The following is a 12,837-nucleotide window of genomic DNA, read 5'->3' as shown; positions in this document are numbered from 1 at the left end:
CATACGTAATATATCATTAGTTAGTACTCAAAATATGTAATACCTGTAAGTCCATAAGGAAAAGAAATGGTCTCAGAAATCACACGCTGCATTTCATCAGTATCCTGGTAGTTACAGAAGTCAGCACCAGTCAAGGAGGGAGACTACCCTGAGGGCATGAATACCAAGCAGCAGGAGGCCACTGGGGCCAACTGGAGGCTGGTTACTACCGACACAAAACAGTACTTTTTCAATTGAAGTATAGTTGATTGACAATATTACTTTCAGCACAGTATTTTGTAGTGTTCTGAAACATACATGTGTACTAAAAATGTAAAAACACAAACCAGAATATGCACCACCTCCAGAGAAGAAGGGGAAGTGGGCTCAAAGAGGTAACAAGCTTCAAATGTGTCTAACATTGACATCATACCGAGATCTGCAGAAAACGTAACCTAACGCTAATATTTATTAACTCTGCATGCTGGGAGTACAGGGATGTTCTTCAAATCACCCATCTTTCCTGTTAGGTTTGAAATATTACAACACCAACTTTTTAAAATAACAAATTCAAAGAAATGGAAATAACATCTGCTTTGAACAAGTGTTTATTTTTGTACATTTTAAACATTGTAATTTTCATGACACTTAAGAAAGATATTTTTCTAATACCAAAATAGGCTTCTCTTTGGTATAGGAGGACACCATATGTGTTATCTTTAACTAAAAAAATTAATTTAGAACTATGACCTAATAAGCTAAACAAGATATCCTTTCCTGTCCATTTGTCCCCTTTCACAGGCCCATTGGGGGCCTTTAAAATCTAGTTCTGGACAGATTACAGTTCTGTACAGTATTCTTTGCATACAAAGAATTAAGACGCCACATCAGAGATGTCCAGAAGTTACACAGCAGAGGATTGCTTGGCTTAATCGCTGACACGTGACATAAACCCACCAAAAAAAGAGAGAGCGAGCAACTGAGGATTCAGGACAAGTAAAATAGAACACTGTCATTCAGGTCAAATAATATGAAAACAATTATATCATTCAAATTTGATGCATTTTCAAAAAGTAACTTGTTTAGAATCATCATATTTAGAATTTGAATTATTGCTTGCAAAGTTTCAAAATTCAGACTACAGAGCTGTAATTTTGATAAGACACTTTAAAGAGAGCCATCAAACATACAACAACATCAAATACGAGGAGCTGTAAAAGCAGTTAACCTTAGAAGCACACAGGGGAAAAAATTTGCTTTCTTTCAAGACATGTTTCATTTTCCGAACTAAAAGATTTTCTGAAAAGCATCATAGAAGGGCAAAAAAATATTTATCATATATTTTACCAGTTAAAGTCCAAATCCCTGTTTAAAAAAAAAAAGAAAATGTCCTTTAAGTCAATGAAGTTCTGACTCAAATATTTTTTAGAGAAACAATCATAGTCTTCCTGCTAAAAATAGGAAAAAAAACAGTTTTTAATTTTGTTATCAACTCTTATTCAACAAATATTTAGTGATTGTTGGGTGATAGTGGTCTAGGTGCTGGAAATACAGAAGTCAGACAATCATTGGTTCTCGGGAACTTAGCCTAACAGAGCTAGATCTAGCAGTGGTAAAACCTTAAAGTTACCTCTCCTGGTCCAGAAAAAACGAAGCTCAACTTCAACCTTTGCCATTCTTGGCATCTTGCAAGTTGAACAGATAAACGGTCTACCCAGTTTGCTACTGGTAACACTGTGGCATTATTAATACTACGTACAAATCAAATTAACTTTCATAAAAGAGTCCATGAAAGTTTAGAGGAAGAAATTATTTAAAGAGAAACAAATGCTGACCCACATCAAAATAAAGAAACCAAGAAAAATTTCAGTTTCAGTATAGAGAACTGCTGGAGATTATCCTCTACATACGGTACACGTGCAGACGCCATACATGAGGACGTACAGACAAACACAGATGAATCAGCTGTCAGGCTTCAAAGAATCATAGCCTTCTTTCAAGAGGTCCCGCCATGTTTTAAGGAAACGTGCATTTTCTGTACATTTGAAGGCAAGGTCTTCTACTTGAGCTGATACTGCAGATGTGGCTTCCAGAAGTTTGGTTAACGAAAACGCTGCCTGAAATTTTTTTAAAAATGAAGTCCAACATTAGAAGCTCATTTTTTTTTCATTCTTACCTCATGTTACAAAGTTAGGCTGAAAATAAACTTAGAACCTTGAATCCAATGTTCAAGTTATTTTCTTTAAAAGTTAAAAAAAATCTTCAAACTAAAATACCAGCTCTTTCAAGGAACGGTAAGAAATTCTTGAATATGAAGTAAACTTTGAGGAAATACGTCTGCTAGGAAGATATCCACTGTGTAGGAGACATGGCAGTCAGTATGTTTTTAGTTGAAAATACACTGGCGTCTCATTTAGCTCAGCAAGACGACTTGGATCCCTTGGCACCAAGTACCAGAAGTATCTGAGGGGCTTCACTAACAGCTCTTACCGGTGGGTAACAAGGGCACCACTCCACTATTTTCACCTGTGAACGCAGCAGACCCCGACAACGCAGAGACCAAATGACAGACAATGAGCTCACAAACAGCCATCAACAAAGTCAAACAGAAAATACCTGACTCTTGGTAGAAAACTCACTTCCTGATCAAATTTTTTTTCAACTACAATATTAAATAACACCGTTCCTAGATAACACATCAGTACGCCATTCTACTGCTCCCCTGGAAACAGCCTTGCTCAGCAAAAACAAACTGTGTCAGCACTTAAGCCATCTTTTAAAGCCACAAATCCTGCGTGAGCGATGAGATCACGGAGTTCGGGCCGAGTCTGCAGTCTGCACCGGGCCGGGGGCGGGGGGAGGGGGCGTCTCTCAGTTAAGATCGCGCCCTACAGACCCCATCCACTTGACCACTCGAGTTCTGAAAAACTGAAACACGCCCCTCTGGTGGGGCGTGTGCGCGCGCCAGTGTCTGGAAATTCGAGATTCAACAGAAACCGTCCAGACCTGGCATCCCAGCCACCCAGGGAGGGGTCTTTGAACCGTCCGTGAAACCGCTCCGGACCACGGGGCGGTGGCCCTAAGTGTGCCAGGCGCAGAGCCAGCCTGGGGCAGGTAGCGCGCTGCGGGCGGCTCCGGGCAGGCGGCCAGCTAGGACAGCGGAGCCCTAAGTCCCGGGAAAGCATCGCGGCCTGACCCTCGCCACCCGCACAGGCGGGGTGGGCGCGGTTTCGGGTTACAGCCGGGAGGGAAACCAGACGGCCGGGCACTAAGACGGCGGTGCGGCCGGGGCGGGATGCTCGGACCCCCCCGCCCCGCCACCACACACACCGCATCCCTCGGCCCCCGCAGGCTCCGTCCCCCGTCCGCCCGCCCCGCCGCGGGCCAGCCTCCCCGACACTCACGTCTCCGATCTGCAGCTCCACCTCCTCCAGGGGGTCCACTGTCCTAACGTCGCTCTTGCTCGGAATTGGCCAACTCAAGCCCACAGGGACACCGGGGGAAGATGCTGAAGAGCCGTCTAACGACGACGGAGACGAGGGCGGTGGCGGGGGCGGCGAGGAAACCTGCGCTTCCTCATGCTCCGCCATGGAGCGGGCTGGGCGGCGGGGCCGGACCCCCTCAGCCGAACCGACACCAACGCCTTTCAACCGCTCGCGCCCAAAGCCCAGAGGCCCCGCCTCCTCGCGGCTCTCTGCCCAGGACCGCGAAGCCTCGTCATTTTCTCGGAACAGCCAATCCGAAGCCGGTTAATTCGCCTAGGGCGGCTCTTCGCTCCAGCACCAACCTCCGCCCGGGCTCCCGGTACCCTCGAGCAGAAGACTACAACGGCCAGAGTGCCGTGCGCGCCGCTCCGCCTCCACTGCCTGGGCACCGCGCGCGCACGGCACCCTGGGATTTGTGGTCTCTCAGCACGCTCCGGCGCCCTCCCGGCTGTGACCCGGAAGCGATGCAGGTCGGCGCGTCACGCGTGGCGCAGGCGCAGAGCGAGTCGGAGGCGGGCGCGCGGGGAAGCCCGAGCGGCCCGCTGAGCTGCTGGAGGCAGACTCCACTAAGACAGGCTGCATCCCGGTAGGATGGTGCCACCCGCGGCCTAGAGGTCCCGCGCCCCGCGAGCCGCAGCCCGCCTCCCCCGCGGTGTCGCCAGAGTCCGGGCGACCGCGAACATGCTGGTACCGCTGGCCAGGCTGGCCTGCCCGGGTGAGCGGGGACCCGGCGGGACGGGGACGGCGAGGTCGCGAGTCGGGGAGGGGCGCGCGCGGCTGTCCGGGGTCGCCTCTCAGGCAGGACCAGCGCAGAGGGCACGCGGCGCGCGCGCCCTCTGGCCGACTCGGTGCCTCCGCTGGGCTTGTCCCAATTGGACGAGTTGATAACTAGGCCAAAGGTCGTGAGCGAAAAGACTTGTCAACACGCTGCCGCGGACTTGGGAGAAGCGTCTTCCCGAGCCCTGGCGCTGTCCCGCATCCCAGAGCTCAGGTGTTACCGGCTGCCTTGTTGAAAGTGGGTACAGTAGTGTTTGCACGGTTTTCTCCTTGGTCCCACCGGACCTGCGACTTTGCAGCCGTCCTAGTCCATTCTGAGGGATTCCAAGTCTCATCTGTCACATCAGTGTCAACATTCCTGCGCTGCCCGAGTCACCCGGTTCTTTCTGGAGCCAGGAGTTTCTCTTCTTCGTCTAAAATTATCTCTAGGGGCTTTTCGTATTTTGACTGCCTCTAGAATCATCACGATGACTTGATGAGATACCTTATTACTTCCCCTTTCACTTCAAAAAAAGAAGATAGAATGACGCATTTGGATGGTTTTCTGTTTCTTTTTTACTTAAAAACAAAAAGAACATTAAAAAAATGTTTTAAGTTTACTACAGGATCTTGAATTCTCTCACAACTGGCTTAATTTTTATTTAAATTAATTTTTGGTTATAGAATAAGCAAATATACATATTGCAAATTCAAGGATATTCTTAGGTAAATTTCATGGAAGTAGAATTTTGTCAAATTTGGCCACCATATATTAAATAATTAGAATTTTGTTTAAAGTTTCTATTACTCGTGCATGTATTACTATATCTAATATGTAGATAGTGTTGGCTGAAAAGAATGCACAGCCTAAAAGTTGAGAATTATGTTTTATTCAGTGGACATACTGAGGACTTACGCCTGGAAGACAGCCTCTCAGATCGCTCTGAGGGACTGTTCTGAAGAGGTAAGGGAGGGATCAGGATATACAGGAGTTTTCTGCAAAAAGATAGAATATCACAAGATTACTGGTAAGTAAAGAAAACCAGAAATATCAAGTTAATGAATTTACTGCTTTTCTATGTATGAAAAGATGCAAGAGTCTGGACTCATTGAAATCATTTCTTGATCTGCACCTTAACTATCTAGGGCCAGTATCTTATTTTTCTCTATCCTGACTCCCCTCAGGGTGCACAGCTGGGAGTGGCTGCTGGGTGGATGACCACAGCATCCTTTGTTTACCAATATGGTTGGTGACATTCTTTGTCCATAGTGTCTCCTCTTAGTCATAAATTTGACCAGCGTGTGGGAGGCATTTCTTGACCAATTTGTCTCACGGTGCTAGGAAGGCTCATACCTTTGTCAGGTGAAGATTCTGTTGATAGGCCACTCTGTGTTAATTTTTGGATCAGGCCCTGTTAATAATCTATAAGTCTCTGGATCGTCTGTCTTTCTGGTTTGTTATGATCCAGGAGATGTTTTTCCCTTGTTGCTTATTGCCGTATCTAGAGTTGCACTATTACAGCTGTTCTATGTAGAGTTATATATATGATCAACTGTCTCGAGACGTTAATTTTGTTGGAGGCCTGGTTACATATTGGGACAAGAGACAACAATCTTACAAAACAGGATGTGAGTAACACAGCTAGTAATAATAAAGTCATAGCACAGCAGAGAGAGGCACAAGGTGTAAATAATTTGAAGCCCCGAGGGCAAATTAAAACAATGATTAGTATAACTAGTTGTAATCTGGTGGAAATAAGCCATTGAGTCTGCAGGGAAGCCCGCTGGAGAAGCCAAACTCTGGAGGGATCGGGTAGAGAGAAAAAGATAATTGTTTCATCTTTGTTTACAGAGCTACACTTTATCAAGTTGTTGTAGGTCATGTCATAAGAGGAGAGGTTTTCCAGTCAGTGGTATGATCTAAAAGTTATCCAAAACTTGTATTTGTCAGAAAGGCCTTTTTATAAATCTTGAAGATTTTCATTTTATAAAAGCATCAGAGTAAAACAGTGATAATCTATAAATGACAAAAGGCTTAAAATGGCGTGGTTAAAGATCACATTACAATGCAGCCGACAAGAAACTTGGATATACTGTGACAAACAACATTTTTAAGGTAGTAAGTAGAATTATGACTGATCACGTTACACCAGAATGTATCAGACTTTCAGGAATTCCATATAAATTTTGGAATATCTTTATTAATGACATCTAACCTTAGAAGCTTTTATCCTCGCCCATTTGACAATGTTTCCCATGTTATTTAACATAAATTAACCTAATTAGTTTAATATCTCTCTTTGATATGTCTCAGGGTTCTTTGAAGCGTCCCAGAGTTAGCTGGAGGTCAAAAGAACTTTAGTTAGAATTCAGTATTTGGGAAGTCTGTCAAAACTATCAAAAAGGTTTCGAAACACTTGGTCAAATAGGATCGTAGTTTACTGTGGACTAATGTTTATTCACTTAACCATAGTGACAAAAGATTTCAAAAGCAAATACAGATCACTTAAAGGCAATGAAGTTCACACAATCTGTTATCAAAAGCAGTATTTCCAGAAAACTTTGTTCTCTTAACAAAGACAGAAACTGGGTCCAGTTCTGCACCAGCCTACTTGTAAAACAAAATCCATTTACCTAATTGAATTTAATCTAATCACACCTTCCCCAGGTCAGGGAAGTTTTTGGCTATTATTTCTTCAAATATTTTCTTGGTCCCTTTCTCTCTTTCTTCTCTTTCTGGGACCGCTATAATGTGAATGTTAGTGCGTTTGATATTGTCCCAGAATACTCTTAAACTGTCTTCATTTCATTTCATTCTTTTTTTCTTTTTTCTGTTCTGTGGCATTGACTTCCACTACTCTGTCTTCTAGCTCACTGATTCATTCTTCTGCCTTGTTTAGTATTGGTTCCTTGTGTATTTTTCATTTCAGTTATTGCATTCTTCACCTCTGGTTGTTCCTTATTTTTCTGTCTCTTTGCTAACAAATTCTAGCTTCTCACTGTGTTCATCCATTCTTCTCCTGAGATCTTTGATCAGTCTTATGATCATAACCCTGATCTCTTTCTCGGATAGATTGCCTGTCTCCACATCACTTAGTTCTTCCTCTGGGGTTTTATCTTATCCTTTGTCTGAAAGATATTCCTCTGCTGCCTCATTTTGTCTTAATTTCTATTTGTTTTTTTCTGTGTATGGCACGTTAGTTACGTTTCTCGACCTTGGAGGAGTGGCCCCCTCTAAGAGATGTCGTATGTGTCCCGGCAGTGCACTCCCCACTCGTCACCCGGGGGCCTGTGGCCAGCTGGTCCCAGGGCAGATTCTGGCCTGTGTTTGTGGAGTTGTTTTGCAGGTTGTGAGATCGAAGTTTTCTGGCTCCAGCTGTCTGCCGCCTGGTGGGTAAGGCTGGTCTAGAGGCTGGTGCAGGCCTCCTGGTGGGAGAGGCCGGTGCCTGTCACTGGTGGGTGGAGCTGAGTCTTGGCTCTCTGGTGGGCAGGGCCGTGTCTAGAGACATGTCCAGAGGTGGCTGTGAGTCAGGGGTTGTTGCAGTCTGCTGATGGGTGGGGATACATCCCCACCTAGCTAGTTGTTTGGTCTGAGGCATCCCAGCTCAGGAGCCTAAAATCTGTTGGGTGGGGCCAAGTCTCGGTGCTAATGTGCAAGCAAGATGTCAGCCTCCCCAAAGGAGAGTTCATTCAGATGAACACCCCCAATGTCTGCCACCATGTCCATGCCCCCAGGGTGAGCCACAGCTGCCCCACGCCTCCCCAGGAGACCCCCAAGACTAGCAGGTAGTTCTGGCCCAGGCTCCTGAGAAATGACTGCTTTTGCCCTTGGTCCCAGCGAGTGTGGGACTTCCGGTGCCACCCTAAGCGTATGGTCTCTGTTTCCCCCAGTCTCGCAGAGCTCCTGTGTCTGGCCTCCAAAGCCCAGCATGCTGGGGGCGCCTCTTCCCGGTGCTGGGCCCCCTGGCTGGGGAGCTGACATGGGACTCAGAGCTCTCGCTCCCTTGGGAGAACCCCTGCAATTTAATTATTCTCCAGTTTGCGGGTCGCCCCCCCGGAGGGTACAAGACCTGATTATATCGTGAGTCCACCCCTCCTACCAGTCTCCTCATGGTTTCTTTAAGTTTTTAGCTACAGAAGGTCTTGTCTGGTAGTTTCTAGTATTCTGTCGATGGTTGTTCTGCAGTTAGTTGTGGTCTTGCTGTGTCTGAGAGGAGGTGAGTTCCAGCTGCTGCTTCTCCACTGTCTTGGCTGCCAGTCATCTCATTTCTTAATAACCGTCTGTAGATTTCTTTATCATTTTGAGACAAGTGTCTTTAAAATTTTCACCTCGTTGGGAGTAAGTCTCTAAACTTTCACTTCAGTTTTTTTTTTAACTCCCTGTTAATCAACCTAGTTAACATTAATTATCCTAATGTTTTTATTAGCATCTGTACGACCCATTCAGGGGAAGTGGAGACGACAAGTAAGGCTTCCCAAACTAGTCTGGTTTTTTTTGTTTTAAAGGAGTTCTTAGGTTAACCATTTTATATATATATCTTTTTCCACCTTCTAATTTGTTCTTTTCCATAGGTAGCAATAGAACAGCTGCTTCCAGTGAGAGCTCTGTAAACATTCACCAGTTTAGAAGCTGCTCCAATTTAAAAGATCCATCCTCTGGCCATTAATGAGATATAGCTTTATAGTGACTCAAACCAATAAGGTGCAAGCGGCTTCCCCACAGGAGTGTGAAGGATGGCACCAGAACAAGATCCAGAAGGTTTACTCCCAAAACAGTCTAAGGAGGTAAAGGCCTTCGTCGTACAGGCTGATGCAGTGAAGGTTAGGATGGCAGAAAGCCCTTGAGAGTTGGCAGGGTCAGGTGGACAACTGCTCAGAATCCCAGTCTATTCAGTAGGCTGCCACATGTCCACCATGTGTGTACCTTCCAGATGGCAGAGTCCAGGTTCTTGGAACACATACACACAAAACACTGAGTATGATCAGGTAAATCATTTACATCTCAAAGACACAAAAGGAGAAATGCAAGTTCCCCTCAAGAAGGGCTTTTGTTTCTTTAAGATCAGAGTTCTGAAAAGATGTTTTATCAAGCCCACTTTCCCTAACTTAACTGCATATGCAATAAAAGACTCCCCCCCATGTTAGTCATTTTCAGGCAAGATTTCCTTTATTTCCTAATTAAGTAAGTACTTGTAAGTGTAAGTCTTGTGCATACGGGAACCTGGCTGGATTGTTAACTGGAGGCAGAGATGTTACGCCAGCTTCTCACTTAGTCACCCAGGCCGGATTGTTCAGCAACTCCCAGTGTCTTTCAAATGGGGAGCCAGGTACCTGTTAGACACCACCAGGTGAAACTTAGCATCATCAGCCAATAATCAGGAGAACTGAGAACCAGGAGAGACTCATGCAGATTTGTCTGGACCCTGTGAGGCGGCGAATGGGCCTAAGAGGCCTCTGCTGATACCAGGCTCCAGACCCTCACAGAGTTCAGGCGAAGGAGAGAGGTCTGCTCTGGGTCTCTGTGTGATCCCCAAAGCTGTCAACTAAAAAAAAAAAAAAAAAAAAGTGCACACCCTAAAAGTTGAGAATTACCTTTTATTTGGCAGGCTTGCTGAGAACGTAAGCCCAAGAGACAGCCTCCCAGATCTCTCTGAGGGACTGCTCCCAAGAGGTAGGGAGGAGCCAGGAGATACAGGAGTTGTGCAGAAAACCCCCATGCAGTCGGAGCATCACGAGATTACTGCTAATTAGAGAAAACCAGATATCTCAAGTTAATGAATTTAGCACTTTTCTGTGTATGGGAAGATGCAGGAGTCTGGGCTCATTAAAATCATCCCTTTCATGTGCACCTTAACTATCTAGGGCCCGTGTCCTGTTTTCTCAGGTTGGGGCGAGGGGGGGGGGGGCTGCTGTGGCTGAGGGCTTGATGGCAGCAACGTCCTTTGTTTACAGCGGTGGCCGGTGACATTCTTCACCCACAGTATGCTCTATGTTATTTTGTAATGTCAAAGGAGCGGGGTGCTGTCTGCCCTACTCTTAATTTAGCTGAAATCATTCTTGGGCCAAATGTTAGCCAAATCCCACCAAAATCACCATTTCCATCTTCCTCAGATGTTTCAGTCATCGCCATTTTCATGGCCCAGTGTTAGCACTGCTGGCATCAGACACGGACGCAGGCGCACCACTGGTGTGATTTTGACATGTCCGGAGTTCAGTGGACTTTTGACCTCACTTCTCCACCAGAATCCAGCCAAGATGTCTAAGTGTTTAAATCTCTAAAGTTCCAGATTTGTTTTCAGAAAGGGGGTGAAGGTCATGACTTTTACTTTCCAGCCCCCAGGAGGAAATCAGATGATCCAGTTCCAGATATTTTTGAGAAAATCAGTCACTGTATAAGCAATAGAATTAGTGTTGTCTGACACCAAATCAGCAGTTTCAGAAGCAAATGGTAACTTCATACACTAAACTACAGTGCATCATAAATTTATGTTTAATAATAAATAATGAAGCATTATTAAATGTTAAATATATTGCTAAATATTTAATAATTAAATGTTCTTTTGAATAATGGTAATACTGTATTTGAACAGTGGAACTGGGCTCTCCTGTGATACCTTTATCATTTTTTTCAAGATTTAGGATAGGCGAAGGGTTTAACTGTGGTTTAAAAAATTATTCCCAATATTATGGTTTTTAGTATACTGTTTACAAGTAGATAAAATTAGTTACCTTGACACTTTTTTCTTTACAGTGATTATCAAAAACAGATTTTTTAGTGTTTAAGAGGCTTTAGAGTTCACTTCAAATCTTTTCCCCTCCTGCATTTATCATAATTTTTAACTGTTGGTTGTCTGCTGCCAGATTTTAACTTCAAAAAAAAGTCATTGTATTGGAAAGAAAACGTAAGAATATATTATGCAGTTGGATGCTAATGAATAAAAATAATTAGCCAATGCCAGGCTGTCATGTCTCCTTTTAATCAGGAAAGAAAAAAAGAAAACAACTTGTTTTCCCCACAGCTCAGGTTCTGTTACTTCTGAGATCACTTGAAATCCAGTTGTGGTCTTGGAGTGACTGGTGTTGGGAGAGTTAGACCGGGATTGGCTGGAATCACCTGAATTCCTCCTCATCTGCTGTAAATGGGGATTGGAGCCACCCCACAAGTCGCATAAATTCATGAAGGATAAGATGTGGTGCTGACTTCATTAGCTGTATGGCACAAATTTTAATATGTTGTTTTTCAGTTTAATTCAATTCAAAGTATTTCCTAATTACCCTTGTGATTTCTTTTTGAACCCAGTTATTTTTAGAACTTTATTGCTTAATTTGCAAAATTTGAGTATTTTCCAGATACAATTCTGTTTAATTCTGATGTGGTTACAGAACCCATTTTGTAAGATTTCAATCAGTTTAAGTTTATTGAGACTTGTTTCATGGCCCAGAATATTGTCTATCTTGATAAATATTACATGTGTACCAGAAAAGAATGTATAGTCTCCCATTGTTGAATAAAGTATTCTACAAAAGTCAGTTAGGTCAAGGTAGTGGATAATGTTCTTCAAGTCATCTACGTCTTTAATATGTTTTGGCATACCTGTTTTGCAAATAAATGAAAGAGAAGTGTTAAAAACTGAAAAAAAAAAAAAAAGATGTGGTGCTGAAAATTCCTAACTGAGCAGTATGTCCATGAAGATGTAAATGTCATTATATATTCCAGACCCATAAAAAACTCTTTGTTGATCTTTACTATTTATTTTTTATTCCATGCTTAGAAACTTGTTCATTTGCAGATAGATGCTTCATTACAACAGACAAAAGCTGGGAAAGGCTTCGTTATTATTATTATTGCTCTGTAACCCAGGAGTTAGTTTTAGGAAACTAAACCAGGGATTTTCAAATTCCTGGATGACAGTTAAAATTGTAAGTAGGAAGGTACCTACCCAGTTAATAAATGTGTATTAGCTACTTGCTCTGGGTAAGACATGCACCAAATCCTACACCACAGTATTTCCAAGGCAAAGATTGACTGTAAACTTTGGAACTGATGGGGTGGGGATAGTTAATAACTTGCTGAATTCGAACACAAAGTAGACAGCCTCCAAGTTGTGTACACTTAACTGCTGCCTTTTTCTGTGTTGTCTTTTGTGTTTGTTTTGTTTTCATTTAATAAACTTTTTTTTTAGCAGCTGTAGGTTGAAAGAAAAATTGAGCAGAAAGTACACAGAGTTTCCGTGTAACTTTCCCCCACTCCCCACTGACATCTTGCATTGGTGTGGTACATTTGGCACAACTAGGAAGCCAATACTGATAACATTATTATCAAAGTCAATAGTTTATACTAAGGTTCACGCTATGTGTTGTACATCCCGTGGTTTTAACACATGTGTAATGACATGTATCCACCATCAATTACATTATCAGAACAGTCTCCCTGCCCCACAAACAACCCCATGTTCCATACACACTCCTTCTCCCTCTTCCTGAACCCCTGGCACCCACTGGTCTTTTTACTGTGTCTATAGTTTTGCTTTTTCCAGAGTTTTGTATAGTCGGAATCATACAGCATGTAGCATTTTCAGGTTGGCTTCTTTCAATATGTGTCTGCATTTCCCCCACA

The 12,837-nt window shown here is 43.7% G+C and overlaps 2 protein-coding genes across 4 annotated transcripts in view; one reads left to right on the top strand and one right to left on the bottom strand.

The window, feature by feature from the left end:
• Positions 1 to 571: 571 nt before the first annotated feature.
• C2H4orf46 (chromosome 2 C4orf46 homolog) lies at positions 572 to 3,889 on the bottom strand. Its single transcript, XM_032465960.1, has 2 exons — positions 3,384 to 3,889; positions 572 to 2,096 (listed from the first exon to the last, which is right to left on the bottom strand). The coding sequence occupies exons 1-2, from the start codon at positions 3,567 to 3,569 to the stop codon at positions 1,941 to 1,943; spliced, it is 342 nt and encodes a 113-aa protein (XP_032321851.1). The 5' UTR covers positions 3,570 to 3,889; the 3' UTR covers positions 572 to 1,940.
• An 86-nt stretch (positions 3,890 to 3,975) lies between these two features.
• ETFDH (electron transfer flavoprotein dehydrogenase) overlaps positions 3,976 to 12,837 on the top strand; it is a 31,335-nt gene continuing 22,473 nt past the window's right edge. Inside the window, exon 1 of one of the 3 annotated variants that reach the window (XM_032465929.1) lies at positions 3,976 to 4,179. In XM_032465929.1, the coding sequence (XP_032321820.1) occupies positions 4,146 to 4,179 (34 nt within the window). In that variant the 5' untranslated portion in view covers positions 3,976 to 4,145. The remainder of the gene's footprint in view (positions 4,180 to 12,837) is intronic. The other 2 variants (XM_032465912.1, XM_032465920.1) reach the window with 2 other exon arrangements.

Source organism: Camelus ferus, chromosome 2 (assembly GCF_009834535.1).
Source record: "Camelus ferus isolate YT-003-E chromosome 2, BCGSAC_Cfer_1.0, whole genome shotgun sequence".
Lineage (NCBI taxonomy): Eukaryota > Metazoa > Chordata > Mammalia > Artiodactyla > Camelidae > Camelus > Camelus ferus.
This window is presented reverse-complemented; position numbering and strand designations above follow the sequence as displayed.

Bases quoted from the DNA above. Each gene is read 5' to 3' on its own strand.
- C2H4orf46 (XM_032465960.1), bottom strand. From the start codon at position 3,569: ATGGCGGAGCATGAGGAAGCGCAGGTTTCCTCGCCGCCCCCGCCACCG. The intron at 2,097-3,383 runs GTGAGTGTCGGG...AAAAAATTTCAG, and splicing joins TGGAGCTGCAGATCGGAGAC to GCAGCGTTTTCGTTAACCAA.